Source organism: Micrasema longulum, unplaced genomic scaffold (genome assembly GCF_059751315.1).
Source record: "Micrasema longulum isolate JH-2025_06_02 unplaced genomic scaffold, ASM5975131v1 h1tg000919l, whole genome shotgun sequence".
Classification (NCBI taxonomy): domain Eukaryota; kingdom Metazoa; phylum Arthropoda; class Insecta; order Trichoptera; family Brachycentridae; genus Micrasema; species Micrasema longulum.
Genome location: NW_028278110.1, coordinates 209991 through 225698, shown reverse-complemented (window position 1 = coordinate 225698; position 15708 = coordinate 209991). Strand labels below are relative to the sequence as shown.

Here is a 15708-nt window from a genome sequence, read left to right as displayed (position 1 = left end):
TCTCGTGTAATGTAGGTTAAGTGCGAGGGTGGTCGCCCGGGCACCTTACACTTATCACTTATGCTACCGCGGAGGGTGCTCCTAAGTCCTTACTCATCCACTCGACTCCGCTGTGCGAGAAGAAAATTACTCTAGTAATTATTTTCCCCTTTTATTTGCTTTTATTTACCTATTTATTTTATTTATATAAAAATTTGTTACCTTTAAAAATAATTTTCAACTTTTTTTTACTTTTTTTGTTTATTTTAATTCCACATCAATTATTTAAGGAAAATTGTTAAGAGTGTTATTGGTTTTTATAGCATAGTACCTATTTCATGTACCTAAGACATGTGACAGACAGACACAAACCGTCATGCCGTTTTCTCGTAGGGGTAGGCAGCAGTGGCGAGCCGTGGTTTATTTTATATGTAATCTACAAAAATAAACTTGATAATAAATTAACTAGTAGTTAGTCATGTAACTGTTTATTTTTGCATATAAATGTCTGCCTTAAAACAGGTTGTACCTAGTTAGGCAGACTAGACATAATCCAGAGAAATCTATTACCTAAGTATGTATGCAGTAGATAAAGAAATTGTAATTTTCGTTAATAAACCAATATTATTATTTGTACCTACATATAAGTATGTAATAAGTAAGTAATATAATTATAAATGACTATTTTTTCTGTGGTTCTGTGAAAATCAACTCAAATAACAATTATTATTAACCACGCGATATACATAGCTTTATTCTACACTATTTTAGTACAATACTTTTTATTTATTTATTATAATATTATATTCATAAAATTATACAACGTTGCTTTGACCATCTAACTAGGGTTATTTATCCCGTTCTAACCTAGTTAAAAAAATATATATGAAAAATAAATAAAGTCATGAAACATAGTGAAAAACATAGTAAAATACGTAGCTAAAAAACATAGTAAAAAATGTAGCAAAAAATATAGTAAAAAACTTATTTGAAAATCCAGTAAAATTTACAGTAAAAAGAAAATACATAGTAAGAAACATAGTAAAAGACATAGTAAAAAACATATTTAAAAACTCAGTAAAATACCAATTTTAAAACCCAGTAAATACATATTATAAAGAAAATACATATTAAAAAACATATTAAAAAAAACATAGTAAAAGAAAAACCATTTTAAAAAACATAGTAATAGATGTGATAAATAAAAAAAATGGTATATATAGTAAAAACATAGTAAAAAATAATGAGGATCTTAAAAAATTCAATCAATAAAGAACTAAAACTAAGACTTATACAAAAGTTTATTAAACAAATACCACAAAGACATTCAGCAGTAACTGTCAACACTAAGTACTGGCCGATTCCTTTTAAAATGAATAATGGCAAAAACGGCCACTGCGACCGCCACATGTCCTATGTGATACATAATATGTCAACGGTATCCTAGAAGAAAAATAGTCCTTCAGAAATAATGTTCGAAATATTAGTTTTCGAATAGAGAATCTTCAAATATTTTTTTGTAATCTACAAGCTTGTTTTAGTATTAAAAAGCTGACTTAGCGGCTAAATATTTTATTTTAAATACCTTTTCCCTCCTATGGATTTCATTTGATACCAATATAAAAATTTCTTTTTAAAAATATTTTACTCGAGTAGAGTTCAAATCATTGTGATCGTAGAACAGCGAAGGATATGCAAAAAATGTGGTATTTGACTTTCATTTATATTTGATCTCAAAAAGGTTGCCTATATAATGTCTTTATATTCCAAGTTTGAAAAAAATAAATACTCATAACTTACCCAAGTATCAAATGATATACTTTTCTACTCATGAAGGTGACATAAAGTGTCAAAAAAAAAAAATTAAACCGCTCTCATGTAAAGTTGAATAAAATTACATGCGTCGTTGTTCTATGATCGTGATGAAATATTCTTGAATGTAACCAGCATTCACAAATCTCATAAATATTTATTCGTTTTTTCATGTAATTGTTAGCTCCATTGTCAGGTCCAAACCAGCCATTGACAGGTCATAAGCCCTGTAGATGCCTATACTTCTTTATTACCTTACCTTCTCTTAAATGTTCTTCGTCTCTGTTGTAATATGTTTAATTGTTAGCTAACTGTTGTTTATCTTTTTTTCCAGTGCCGTAGGAAAAACATGTCTACTCATCAGTTACACAACCAATGCCTTCCCCGGAGAATACATACCCACAGTGTAAGTATATATATGTACATATTTACATTTTTATATACTGGAAAAATATTGTTTATAGGCAATAAAAATTATTGGCACAAAATTCTAAATTAAGTACCGACCTTTGGTTTTGAATTGTTATGTCAAAAAAAAAAAATTTTTCAAGACTGAAAAATCGATGAACCTTTTGCATCATATTTTGGTAAAAGGCCTCAATAAGCTACTTAATAAATTTATGTATAGTATAATTTGTGACAATAATAATTTAAATAGTGTTTTTTTTATGCGTATGACTGACGACTTTAACAAATGTATGAATCACAAAATGTATTTATTTACCGTTTTCCTTCTGGGTTCTGTGTTATCTATAATTATAATGAATTATTTCTACCTAATCATCGATTAATACAGTAAATAAGTCAGTTGATTACTCAATTTGTCAATATTTATGCATGCATTGCATTTTTAAAATGTAGTCAAACTGTTCTTCGACAATATTTTTTTTTTTAAATCCTATAAAATTTATTCCTTGATGGTTTCCTGAGGAATACATTATTAACCAAAATATTATTAAGTTCATTACAAGAGTAACCAACCTCATTTGCTCGTTTTACACTACATAATTATGATTTAAAATTACAGGATTTAGAGTAAAAATTCAGGATACTGTGTATGGTCGGTTCAACCATATTTGATCCTTTATTATTTGTTAATATGTTTTCCTACCTTGATGGTTTCCTGAGGAAAACATTATTTCCAAAATATATTATTATGTTGATTACAAGAGTAACCAACTTCATTTGATCGTTTTACAGTACATAATTATGATTTGAAATTACAGGATTTAGAGTAAAAATTCAGGATACTGTGTATGGTCGGTTCAACCATATTTGGTCCCTTATTATTTTTGTTAATTAGTAAAAACAAATAGTTTTTTGTCAAAATTATGTCTGAAAAAAGGACATCCTGTAAAACACAAGACAGGTTATCTTATTCATAACTGATATTTTTTATTATTTTAAGGAAAATCCGCTAAGGCTCTATTGAGCCTTGTCAGCATCTGAAAAAGAGAGGGTTTGGAAGGAACAACACAGAAATAACAGGAAACACACAGACCTATTGAGAAAAAATACATTTTTAGAACTTCTTTCTTGCAAATGGCAGGAATTAAACCTGTGACGCGTCTTACAATTGGCCTTCTAACCAACTGCCGCATGTCTTGATAAATAAAATAACATTTTCCGAATATTTTAGTTATCATTTTGATTAAATGTTATAAAATATTTTGAATATTGATAATATCATTTTGATTGTTCATTTTCAGATTCGACAACTATTCAGCCAATGTAATGGTAGATGGAAAGCCAATCAACTTGGGACTATGGGATACAGCCGGGCAGGAAGATTACGACAGGCTCCGTCCGCTCTCCTACCCACAGACAGATGTGTTCCTCATCTGCTTCTCCCTTGTCAACCCCGCCTCCTTCGAGAACGTTAGGGCAAAGGTCAGCTGCCGTTCAATTAATAAGTTAATAAATCGAATCTCCAATGTCTACTTAAAAATGCCATTCATAGATCCGCCTATGGATTACTGGAAATCTACTTACGACCTTTTGTTATTACATTTTTATTGGGAATTTTTATTTGTGTCCCGATAATAATTCACATTCTTTGATGTAGATTTATACTTTTTTTAAACATTGTTGTAGTGTTGTCTTGTTAAGGTTGCTGGTTATAAAACTTGCTGCTTACTTATGTTTAATATATTACAATAGAGATGGAGAATATTTTAGAATAGGTAATCTGTATTTATTTATTTTATTTAAATGTACAATACAGCACTCCTGCCAATTACAATGTACATAAATTATATAATTAGGTATCTACAAAAACATGATATAAAAAATACAACAGATTGTTAAGGTCTATAAAAAAATTGCAAACAAAGACGAATAAGTCACTAATACACATTATGATACATAGTTAGAGAGGAAGAGTCTAAAACTGGTAATCCCAGCATGGAAAAGATCCACCTCTCACGGTAGGCTGTTTAACACACAAATCATTCTCCCTACAGGCATCAACAATGGTAAATTTGTCCTGCATTCTGGAAGAGAAAATTGTATTGCGGAAATCTAGGCATTTACAGGGCATATGACCTGTCATTCGGCTATTTTGTGTAACCACTTTTACATTCACCATTCTGTTGATTTTTGTGAAGTTAAGGCGTTGAAACTTTTATTAATGGGGGACTGAACTATTTCACCTATTATTGTTATGGATTACCTATCCAGCTCCGTTTTCATAATACAATACCTCAAGATTGCTCTACAAGTGATTCTAGTCTTATGTTTTATACTAGGCAATGCCTAATGCTAAAAAAATTTTTATGTACTATTGGGTATACTAAATTAACTTTTTGTTACAAGTTGTGCAAATATAAGATTTAGACTGGAGCTGTAACCAGGCAACATTCACTCTGAATGAGATTTATAATGGAGCACGTGGAACTAACAAAAAAAAAATGAATGAAAATTTTCTTAAATATTTTGAGATATCCATGTAAAAGCGTATGTTCTCTAAGCCAGGTCCTCGGCATACGTCTCTCTCTTTCACAGTTCAAATTATTCCAATGTTTGATTGATATTGGAAGCATGTTACATATTTTCGTTATATTCCACTTGTGTTACATACACGCTCCAATTCCCATTATAGTCCTTAAAATATAGCTTGATTAGAAGACAGTTGTCAGCGAAAGTGACGACATAACTTTGTAGTAACGTCTAAGGAGGGATTTATATTGACACGAAAAATCATTCGTATCTGGCATGTTATTTTTTTTTTTATTACAATGCTTGGCATATACATCAACATAATTATATAAAATCAGCTTTAAAACTAAAATAAACCTTATTATTAACGACGTTCTTACAAGGTTACATCATTTTGCAAAAATGTTAGAGATGGGACAAATTGATCAATGTAAATCGAACATGCCTAGACTTCCATATCCCCTTCTCAAAAATTTTCCCTCTCTGTTGAAATAAATTTGAATAAAAAATAATTCATTTGATGTTGTTCATGAAAAAAAGTACAAAATGTCTTATGTTTTAGTGAATAATTGTCTTAAATACACTATAATAGGCTTGTTGTTGCGTTTTTATATCAATTTTCGGAAACAGAGTTTCATGTTTGCATGAAAACACTGATAAAATCGATTTGATCAGTACATGGTCAGTGATTAGTACATTCCCATCACTAGTCACATTAGTTTGGCAGTTGTCATTTTAACCTCTTGGCGCGTACCGCCCCACATGTGGGGCGGGAAAAATCCTGCTCAAAAAGCGTATGGCCCCACGGTTTGGACCAAGTACTTATTTCTTTAGAAAACCCAGATGCCGTCTACAATTTTATTACTTTTGACATCTATGGACGATTCGACAAAGAAAAATAAATCATTTTTAAAATATTTATTTTACTGACCGAGTTACAGTCATTTTAAAATCTCAATAATATCTTACTACTGTAGAGGTTAATCAAGCTATATTTTAAGGACCATGGTATCCAGATAGAAATGCATACTGAGAAACAAGCTTATACCACAGTAAAGATGGATTTCAATTATCTGCTCATTAGACACTAATTAAAAACATTTATTCAATATATATATGATCTGGATACATGGAAAAATCATTAAAATCACTTGTTAGCCATCGGAAAATAAGTGATTAGCAATCAATTTACCACAAATTATCAATCAGTAATTATCATATGAAAATTATACTGTACAAGTAATTTGTAATCATTATTTACTGGTACTAAACGGGCAATATTTTACTATGGAAAAGCAACAGTCCTCTCCCATATAGAGATGTGTGCATTTGTAAAAGGAAAGGCCTTGGATCTCTTTGTAGTAGTTCATTCTACCAATCTACAGGGTCTGGTACATTAATGGATAACCTATTATATTTACTTATTTAGTATACAAGTCGCATTTAATGGTGATCATGTGTTTATTTATTTGCGTACTTAAACAGAAATACAATAAAATATTTACAATATCAGTCAAATATAGCTTTAGAAAGTGCTCCTTGGTCAATAAATAAAGTTGTAAAACCAAACCAAGATGTTTGATCGATATTTTAATACGCTGTTGAAATTGTGTCTCATTTATGAAATGGCGTCTATAACCACCGGTCCAAAATACATTTGTAGTGAAAAGACAGCTGTGGCGTACGTGAAACTGAAGTAACTATATGGTAGGAGGATATATTGTGACTATAAAAAAACAGTCTACAACAAAAGTGTCCTAGTATGTCAGTCAAATAAGATTTATTTCAAACCATAAATTTACAGTCCTATCATAAGTGAATTAAACAATGTTTTGACTGTTCTGGATTTCCTCCTTTTTTTTTTGATAAGGGAATATGGAAGTCTAGGCATTTACAGGGCTTATGATCTGTCATTGGCTGGTTTAAGTGGCCACTTTACACACTGTGTAACATTCACCATTCTGCCTGCAAACATTTGGACATACTCAAAACATTGTTGAATTTACTAACTGGTAAAAGAAGAAGTATAAAAATTGGAAAATTGTTTTCAGGCGTCGCCTAGTAGGTGAATTGGTTCAGCCGAATGAATCTCACCCACGTGATAAAGGTTTCAGCTCTTTTACGTCACAAACTTCAATGGAAGAGTTGAGGAAATGCGGATGTTAAACCACAGGGAGAATGTATATATTTTTAAACCTGGAAAAAAGGCTTTAACTTTTTCAGCAATTAATATAAAAGAAAGTGAATGTCGTATTTTTTGCACATCCGTCGTTGTTCTATGATCCCGACAAAATATTTATCAATTGAAAGTTACACAATCCTTTATGTTTATCCGAAAGGTTTTTACACGTTTTCATGACACAAGTAGTCATTTTTGTTTCGATTCTAAACGTCACGCCTGGCTGGCAGTCGAAGAATAACTAAATTCGAGTTGGGCATGACTGAGCGTTTGGGCATGAGTTAAGTGTCATAATTTTTTAGGGCTCAGGGCATGTTTATGTATTAGTCAGTGCTTGTAAGGCAATGCCTAAAAACAAGTTTTTATTTACACAGAGGATATATCAATAACTAGATAGAGTCGTGTTGATAATAATTGTTTTTTTTTCTAGTGGTATCCCGAAGTCAGGCATCACTGCCCTTCCACGCCCATCATCCTGGTAGGAACCAAGTTGGATCTGCGTGAGGACAAAGACACCATCGAGAAGTTAAAGGACAAGAAACTTGCGCCCATCACATACCCGCAGGTAACATGTCGCGAACTCTGCAGAACTGAGGATGGTGCCACAGTTGATATGTTGTTGCCGTATCTGGAAAATATCATTTTTTTCAAATCTGAATTAATCTGAATGTAGAATTATAGACCCAAACCAAAATGACCGACCGAAACAAGGTTTTCCCCCAAAACCGAAACTTATTTTTAAAAGTTGGTTGTGGTCCCGTGGTAGTATTGTGGACTCACGGGTCAAAGGTTCAAATCCCACTCTACCACAACTCGATTTCCATTTTTCCAGCACAATTTTTTTTTTTCAAATTTAAAAAATGTACAAAACATAATTGTATTGAGTTAGCAAACTCATTCTGGGACAGTCGCAATTAATAAGATTATCAGATATTAAACATTTTTGAAGATTTATAGTTATACATATTGAAAACAAAAATGGACAAATCTCAGAGACTTTTTTTTTAAAACAAATTAAAATATATTATTTAACATTAGCTTGCATAAGTCAAGGGTCAGCGAGAAATAGCTTAAGGAAATGATTTTTTTTATGTAATTTGATTATTATTGGTAGACTGATAAGAAATTGATTTAAAGTGAATAGGCAGAAGGTTATATTGAGTAGAACCAATGTAAAGGATGACCTCAATCCGAATTTAGAGGAGTGTACTGGGGGTAAATGGATACACTTATGAGGTCGTGTACGATGGTTATGTACATCTCTGGTGAATTTAAGTGTTAAATTAAAGTCTAATTTGTTTTGCAATATTTGTTAAAAAGTGTTTGTTATTTCATATATAGGTAAAATACTAAATGGGATTATATTTGCAGTAGAATATATTTATTTTACGTGTTTATCTATTGGAAAACGAAATACATTTCTTATGGCCCTTTTTTGTATAACCTGTATTTCCGCAATCCTCTTTAGTAAGTTATTTACGACTTTTAGGAAATTTGTATTTTTTTTTTATTTAAGAAGGTAAACACGAACAGATACACAAAATTTATTTAATAATCCAAAAATTTAAATATTTGAGTTAATAATAAGAACCCAAGTATTTATCTTTTTTCAAAATTAGGTGTTGTTATTGTTAAACCTTACGAGTTCATCAAAATAAAGATTAAATAGAATACGTAATGAAATGAAAGGCATAAATTTAATTGTTTTTAATGCTTTTTTGTTCGCTGTTATGTGATACATAAAACTTATATGTAACAGTTTTTTAATGTACGCTATGCGAACTTTAACTAACTAACTATAAAGTAGTTTCAATATGTAAGGTAACGCGGCTGAGTCACTAGCCGTAAGATGCACCCGAGTACAGCGGTACATTATCTGAAACATTCCGACCGCAGGTTTCGGCTGAGCCGAAGTTTTGAATAATTTTAATTAATTTTTGTCCGAAACTGAAACCGCGTTCGAAACTAATTTTATTGGCCGAAGCAGAAACCGAAACTGATTTTTTTCACTTATTAGATTGGGCCTTCTTGTCAACTTTAATCAGCCATCAGGGCCTTACTGTGTTTTACAATCACAACTTTTAGATGTACACCGGAACTTTTTTTACACAGTTTCGAAACAACATGGTACAAAAATTTTAATTAAAAAAAATATTAATTTAACAATGGGTAATAGTAATAAAATTCGTTACACTCTTCGTTTTGGAAATTCCCCGCATCACTCTTTTACTTACTAGGCGTGTAATATATCGTTGGGTAATTACTACAACCAGGTAACTTAAAAATCAGCATTTTTGAGTTAACCACTAAAAATGCATTTTTGCATCCTCCATGAATGCCACATAAATAAATACTAAATAAACAAGTCGTGCATTAAAATCATCGTAATATTATTTGAATGTACAACAACTTGTCTATTTGTAGCATTCATGGCATCACAACTTGTCTATTTGTAACATTCGTGGCATCACAACTTGTCTATTTGTAGCGTTCATGGCATCACAACTTGTCTATTTGTAGCATTCATGGAGGAAGATACAAAATATGTTTTAGTAGTTGACTCAAAAATTCCAATTTTTTTAGTTCCGTATTTGCAGTAATTACCCCATGATATGATAATCTTTTTTTACGATTTTTTAAAATTAATTTATTGTCATGTTGAATTTTTAAATAAAATTAAGGTACAAATAAATAGTAAACAATTTTGTTTTTTAAAAATCCTGAATTGATTTTAATGCAAGGAAACCTATCCACCAATTAGTTTTTTTTAGTACAGGTACTTTTTTTTACTCTTCCGCTTGCTGACAAGCCTCTTAAATAGAGGCTTAGCGTAGTACTCTTTTAAAATAAGCTCTAATCACTCTCGTTTGATTGTATTCTTAGAAAAAAAAAGGTTTCCCAAATAGGCATATGAATGCCTGTTCTAAGGGCGAAATTATTTTTTATTAAAATTAGCAGTCCAAATATTTCATAACAAATCATGTTAAATAAATTGAGAACTAGGATCCAAACCATCCGTGCGCTCTGTAGCTGTAAGGTATGTTGCGATGTTTATTGTACAATGTAAGTTTATATTTCTGAATAATATTCCAGGGTTTGTCAATGGCAAAGGAGATCGGAGCAGTGAAGTACCTGGAGTGCTCAGCGCTGACACAGAAGGGGCTGAAGACAGTATTCGACGAGGCCATCCGCGCCGTCCTGTGCCCCGTACTCCTGATCAAACCAAAACGGAAGTGTGTGCTACTGTAGTGTACACGTGTGAGTATATCTTAGCAATATTATGTTAGTTTCATTCACCGTGTCAACATATCGTCGCTTAGCTAATAATACCCCCTAAGTCATTTTTGTAATTTTTACAGGACGACAAAAACTGCCTATTTTTTTTAATTGCAGAGGAATATTAGACTTCAGTTTTTAATCGGCGACATTTTATGGATAAACATTTCATTTCAATACATTTAAAGGCATACTTAAGTTTATCTTTCAATAAAATGAACAGTTTTTTCGTTCGCTAAAGTTCGATGTTAGTTAAAGGACGATATATAAAAACTATTAATATTTAACTTTTTCAATCGCCTAAGTAGGTCTCTTTAAGACTAGTAAATTTATATGACATTATTAATATAAATATTATTAAATTTGAAAGCCAAGTTTTAGTTGGTTTTCAGAACATCAGGTAAATATTTTTAATTTAGGACAGACATATAATAAAATCCTGTTTGCAAAACTTGAGTAAAAGTGCTCATCGGTCGATAAATAAAATAATTTAATTAAGCCATGAAATTTTATTGATGTTTCATATCAAAATTATTAACTAACTTATCAAGAAATATCAACAAAAAAACGTCAATATGTATATTTATATTCATTACCCAAATTGTGAACATGCACTATAGGACAGTTTGCACGGATTGTCCTCTGGTTAGGTTACTCTTCATCTAACATGGCTCAGCCTGTTCTAAGGTGGATATATTTGAGGAGTTTACGGCAATCAAAATTCAGAATGAATATATAATGTATTAGACCATGTTTTGTATACATAAAAATAATTCTGATTTTTTAATATCGTTTCAGAAATCCAAGTAAAGCTGCCTCTGCTATGGATTATAACAATATTACATTACTGCGATGTACCATCGGTTCACCTAACCTACACTAACTGAACACTTTGTGTGAATGTGTGCGTGCGCTGTGTTGAAGAGAACGCAATGAATCTAATTCTGCCATCTTCACAGCTACAAATCTTCATTACTACTTGTCCTAAAGAGACAGATGTTTCTCCACATGACATACCATTTAGAATTATGTGTCCGAGATCAGACGGTAATATCCGATTGTTATATTTTAAAATAAACAAATTGAACATTCAGTAATAAGCACAAAGTTGTGTTAACACAAGAGTATTTATAAATCTTTAAAAATTGAATCCGTTCACCAATTGTGACTGCAAGATAAGTCAACTTAAAGCCAGTGTGTAACATTCACAAGGTAAACTTTTTATTTGTTTATTTCACCAGTTAATTATTTAAAAATTTGTATCAAATAACCAGTAAAATAATACGTATGACAATTTGTGTCAGAGTTATCGATGGCAACTACGTAAAACACCTATGCATATGTTCAAAATACCACCTTTTCAGGACAGCCAATTAAAATTGTTGTTTATGTACATAACTTTCTAATGTCATAATATAAAAGTTAATGTTTTCAACATACAATAGTTTTCATATAGCTGCCATCGCTGTGTTCCCTGTTGCAATTTTAACAATTGGTGGAATTATAATCATAGCATTTTTATGATTCACATTTTATTTTAAAATTGGTTTTGAGTTTAATTTTTCAATTATTTTTCTAACCGTACTTCCATTTGTGCAGATATATTGATAACTTCCGCCCATAGATTGTGACACCATTCTTATCGCATGTAAAATGTATGCTCTTGTCTTGTGAAATACTGCACTAAAGGCCCGACGTCGTTGTATTTAGTGTTTTTTATTTCATTAAATATTGCGTAAAAAAATTCAATCTTTGTCATTCTATCTGCCTGAATATGCAATAACATTGTATCAAAGAAACATAAATACCACTCCTGCGTATGCAGATCTCCGCATTCTATATGCGTAATGTTTTTAGTAAAACTTCATTTCAAAATAAATAATGGTAAAATAATTTTCCTAACCACAGATCTTAGTTTGCGAAATTGAATATGTACATCACAGATGTTTATTCTAGTCTGTAAAAAATAATGAAAAAGCAATTAGTGCATTTATCGCATACGCTTAAGACTGTGCCAAACTTTTTATTGCACAATGCGAAAAGGTAATGTGCTAATTAATTTTGTGCTGAAATTACTGAATGTTACAATTATTATAATAAGCGAAACATGTATAAATATTACTTTACCTTGCCAATATCTTCAGAAAAAAAATTCATTCAACATGGCTTGAAAAATCGAGCAAAATTTATATTTATTAAAGGAATACATATTTGTGCTTTATTTTTTATTTGCGAGATATTTTTACCAACACGTGAAATCGTAATAATTCTGAAAGGACAGTATTCGCACAATATGTTTATTATGATTTCATTAGTAATAAATTATCTCTATCGTTTAATTATGAGGTTATCACAAGATCTCTTGTTATGTAATTGATCCATTATGATAGTATGTTCATGTATTTTTAATTACAAATATAATATGCAGTGATGAAACGGTGATCATAAATCATAGCGATTGATATTGCAATCACTATTATTTGTGCAGTTTAAAAAATCTTTTAATTTCGGTCTGTTTTATCTAAGAGATTTTTTCGAAACATGTAGTTTTTTTTGTGCATCAGTTTTTCAAAATATCCAGCCGAAATATGATAGATTCTTTAGTTTTTAAACTTACGACAAAATCTTGTAAAAAAACCATTATATTTATTTTGATAAGGCAGATTTCAATTACATTATTATTACACGCATTTCCAATTTCATTTTTATTTACAGTTTTTTCACTGTATGTATTATTACTTAAGCTACATTTTTGCAGTGTATACATTATTAAGTATCCTTTTCTTTCATTTCTATTTCATTGCCAATAATTGTGAAACCATAAATCGTTTCATCACTCTTCAATAGTTAAGTTTTATAACTTAAGTTTATTATCAATACTTATTTAACCATGCTAACTTTATATTTTCTTACAAATTAGCTTAAAATATCTTTTTTTTAGTGTAATATTTGTACAGATTAAATATAATAATTTTGCTTAAAATATTTTTACAGATATATTTGTTTCTATGTACATGTTATAGATTATTGTTAACAATCCGAGAATATTATTAAACAATTTGCAAAATGCTATACAGATGCGTAAAATAAAAACAATCTGTTTTCTAAATAGGTAGGTACGGAATTAAAAAAAATTGTGACAGTGATTTTAAAATTGTATCTATTCCAGTTTTAAGTATCATAGAAACAACACTATCTTTTGGATGTTTGCATTGTGAAAATCACCGTTGCAGTCAAGTATTTTGATTGTCTTTTGTTCGTGTTTTTTATTAATATCTATACTAATAAAACAAATGAATTATAAGATATGCATAATATTTTTGAAGGTATTTCTGTATTTTTACCAAATAGTTTTTTACAGAATTTTTTCAAAAATATTCTCTGTTTTAATGATTGTTTTCAATTCTGTATAATATGTATGCTATTATTTCGTATGAATCCAGGGCCGAGTTCTTTATTGTGGCTTTGTATTTTTAATACCTATTTTATCAGCGTACAATTTGCACTGCTGTTGGAACAACCGAGCACTCGGCCTTTGAAATGTTACGCCATATTTTTTAAGCTTGTCAATTGCCAACTGATTTCCAATTAAAGTAGAAATTTTAAATCAAAATAGATCTTTACTACTGTAGTAACCCTACACTCATAAGAAATTACCCAAATATTGTGTAATTTTATATTTTCCTTATTAAAAATTTCATTTGTTGTTTTAAACACATCCATATCTAGGAATTAACTGTATTAAATAGATTTTCTCATATAACTACGTACATAGTATTTTTTTCAGTACTGCATTTTAGACAAATTAGTATAAAAATATACCAAATTTCTCCATATTTTCCTAATTGTTGTATAAAATATTTTACGGTTACTTAAATTCACATTACACCAGAATAGATAATGAGGGAGCTTAGTGCCACGGGAAATTGGATATAAAAAATGTTTCCTTATGCGCGGTAAAAATTAAAGCATTTAATAGTGCAGGGAAGTTTCTCAAAAATGTGTGAAAAAATATACTACTTTAAACAACGTCACTAGTTCTGCTAAATCAACCAATGATAGATTTCCTATTACCAGGAAGCCAATCCACCAATCAATTGAAGAGTAATACAAAACTTTAAAAAATCATAGCGCTAAAAATACGATACACAAAAATACTTGAACTTCCTCATTCATAAAAAATTATCAAGATAAGCAGAAATTATTTTAAAGTGGTTGCAGAATCCCTTACTTGAAATTCATAACTGCCATCTTGTGTGCCTTTGTATAATCAACCACCATCGATAGTGTAAATCTTTCATAAAATTAATTTAATTGATTTTAACACAATTGGATTACGTAAATTATTAATTGAAAATATTTGCTAAAAGAGCTTCGGTATGTGTATGAAATAGTTACTATTCGTCCTAATCTACTTTTAATTGACATTTAACTTTTGGATCACTGTTCAATCTTTGTATTCGTCGTAATATTTTTATTCAAACCATACAAAAGGGAAACACAAAAAGTAAAATTATACCTTAGGCTTACCACAGTCAAATTCAATACTAACTTGTTCAAACATTTACATTCTACTTCAGCGCCCACAATGGTTCAAAGGCGCATTAGTTAGAATCATATATGTGTTATGCCCGATTGAAATTGATTCTGGGATGTCAGTTACTTGAAAATGTTATGGATATTTTTTAGCGCTAACTTAATTTAATATACGCACATTGTGTTGTCAATTACGATAAAGACTTTTTCTTGTGAAATGTTTTTATTTCACGTTTGATTCACAATGGCTTCTAATGTTAATGTGATACACATTTTTTTAATCACTCTAAAACAAATTTTGACTAAGCCTCTCTTTTTGCTTTTAAATAAATTATTGATTATGCTTTGGAATAAACCAAAAAAGTTTGGACAAATTATCTTCTATACTAAATTCCTAAAGTTAATAAAGAAAGTAATCTGTTTGTGATATTTAACCCCGTCAAAAAAATATTTAAAGCATTAATTTCATTTCCACTTTCCTGTTAATTCTCTGCACATTTTAATTGAACTATTATGTGTATATTTACAGCAATAAGCTTGTTTTTTTAACATATGTAAATACATATTATGTTTGATAAATACACATAATTTAATGTTTTCAAATACGAATAATAAAATCTGCAATTTTTACAACGTCTTGTGTAAATGAATTTCTATCCATAAAATATAAATGGGTCTTCTTCTTCTTGCGGTGCCTTGTCAGGTCCCGCCGATGTTGGCGATCACTGCAGCGAAAGAATCTCGGTGCTGCGTTACTCTTGTATTCCGCAGCTAGGACAACTGCTTATTGGATGTACTCGCCATAGTGATTCCTGGGAAAAGATGACCAGAGTGGTTTCTGTTGCCTTCTCTGTTGGATTTTTCTGTCGGGGTTACCTTCTCTTAGCCGGATAGTTCTGGTTTGGAGGTGCCAGAAACTCGCCTTTCATCCTCTCGTTATCTGCTGTAACCACACAGTTATGAGTGACCCCATTGCTCGGGATTCGCGA

At 30.5% G+C, this 15708-nt stretch overlaps 1 protein-coding gene across 1 annotated transcript; it reads left to right on the top strand.

The window, feature by feature from the left end:
* Positions 1 to 2125: 2125 nt before the first annotated feature.
* Rac1 (ras-related protein Rac1) lies at positions 2126 to 12062 on the top strand (the record flags this gene model as incomplete). The annotated part of the gene is made up of 5 exons (XM_088231787.1): positions 2126 to 2197; positions 3501 to 3681; positions 7338 to 7472; positions 10001 to 10165; positions 10982 to 12062. Coding segments are annotated over 4 exons (544 nt in total), but the record flags the coding sequence as incomplete, so codon positions are not given.
* Between the last annotated feature and the right edge of the window lie 3646 nt (positions 12063 to 15708).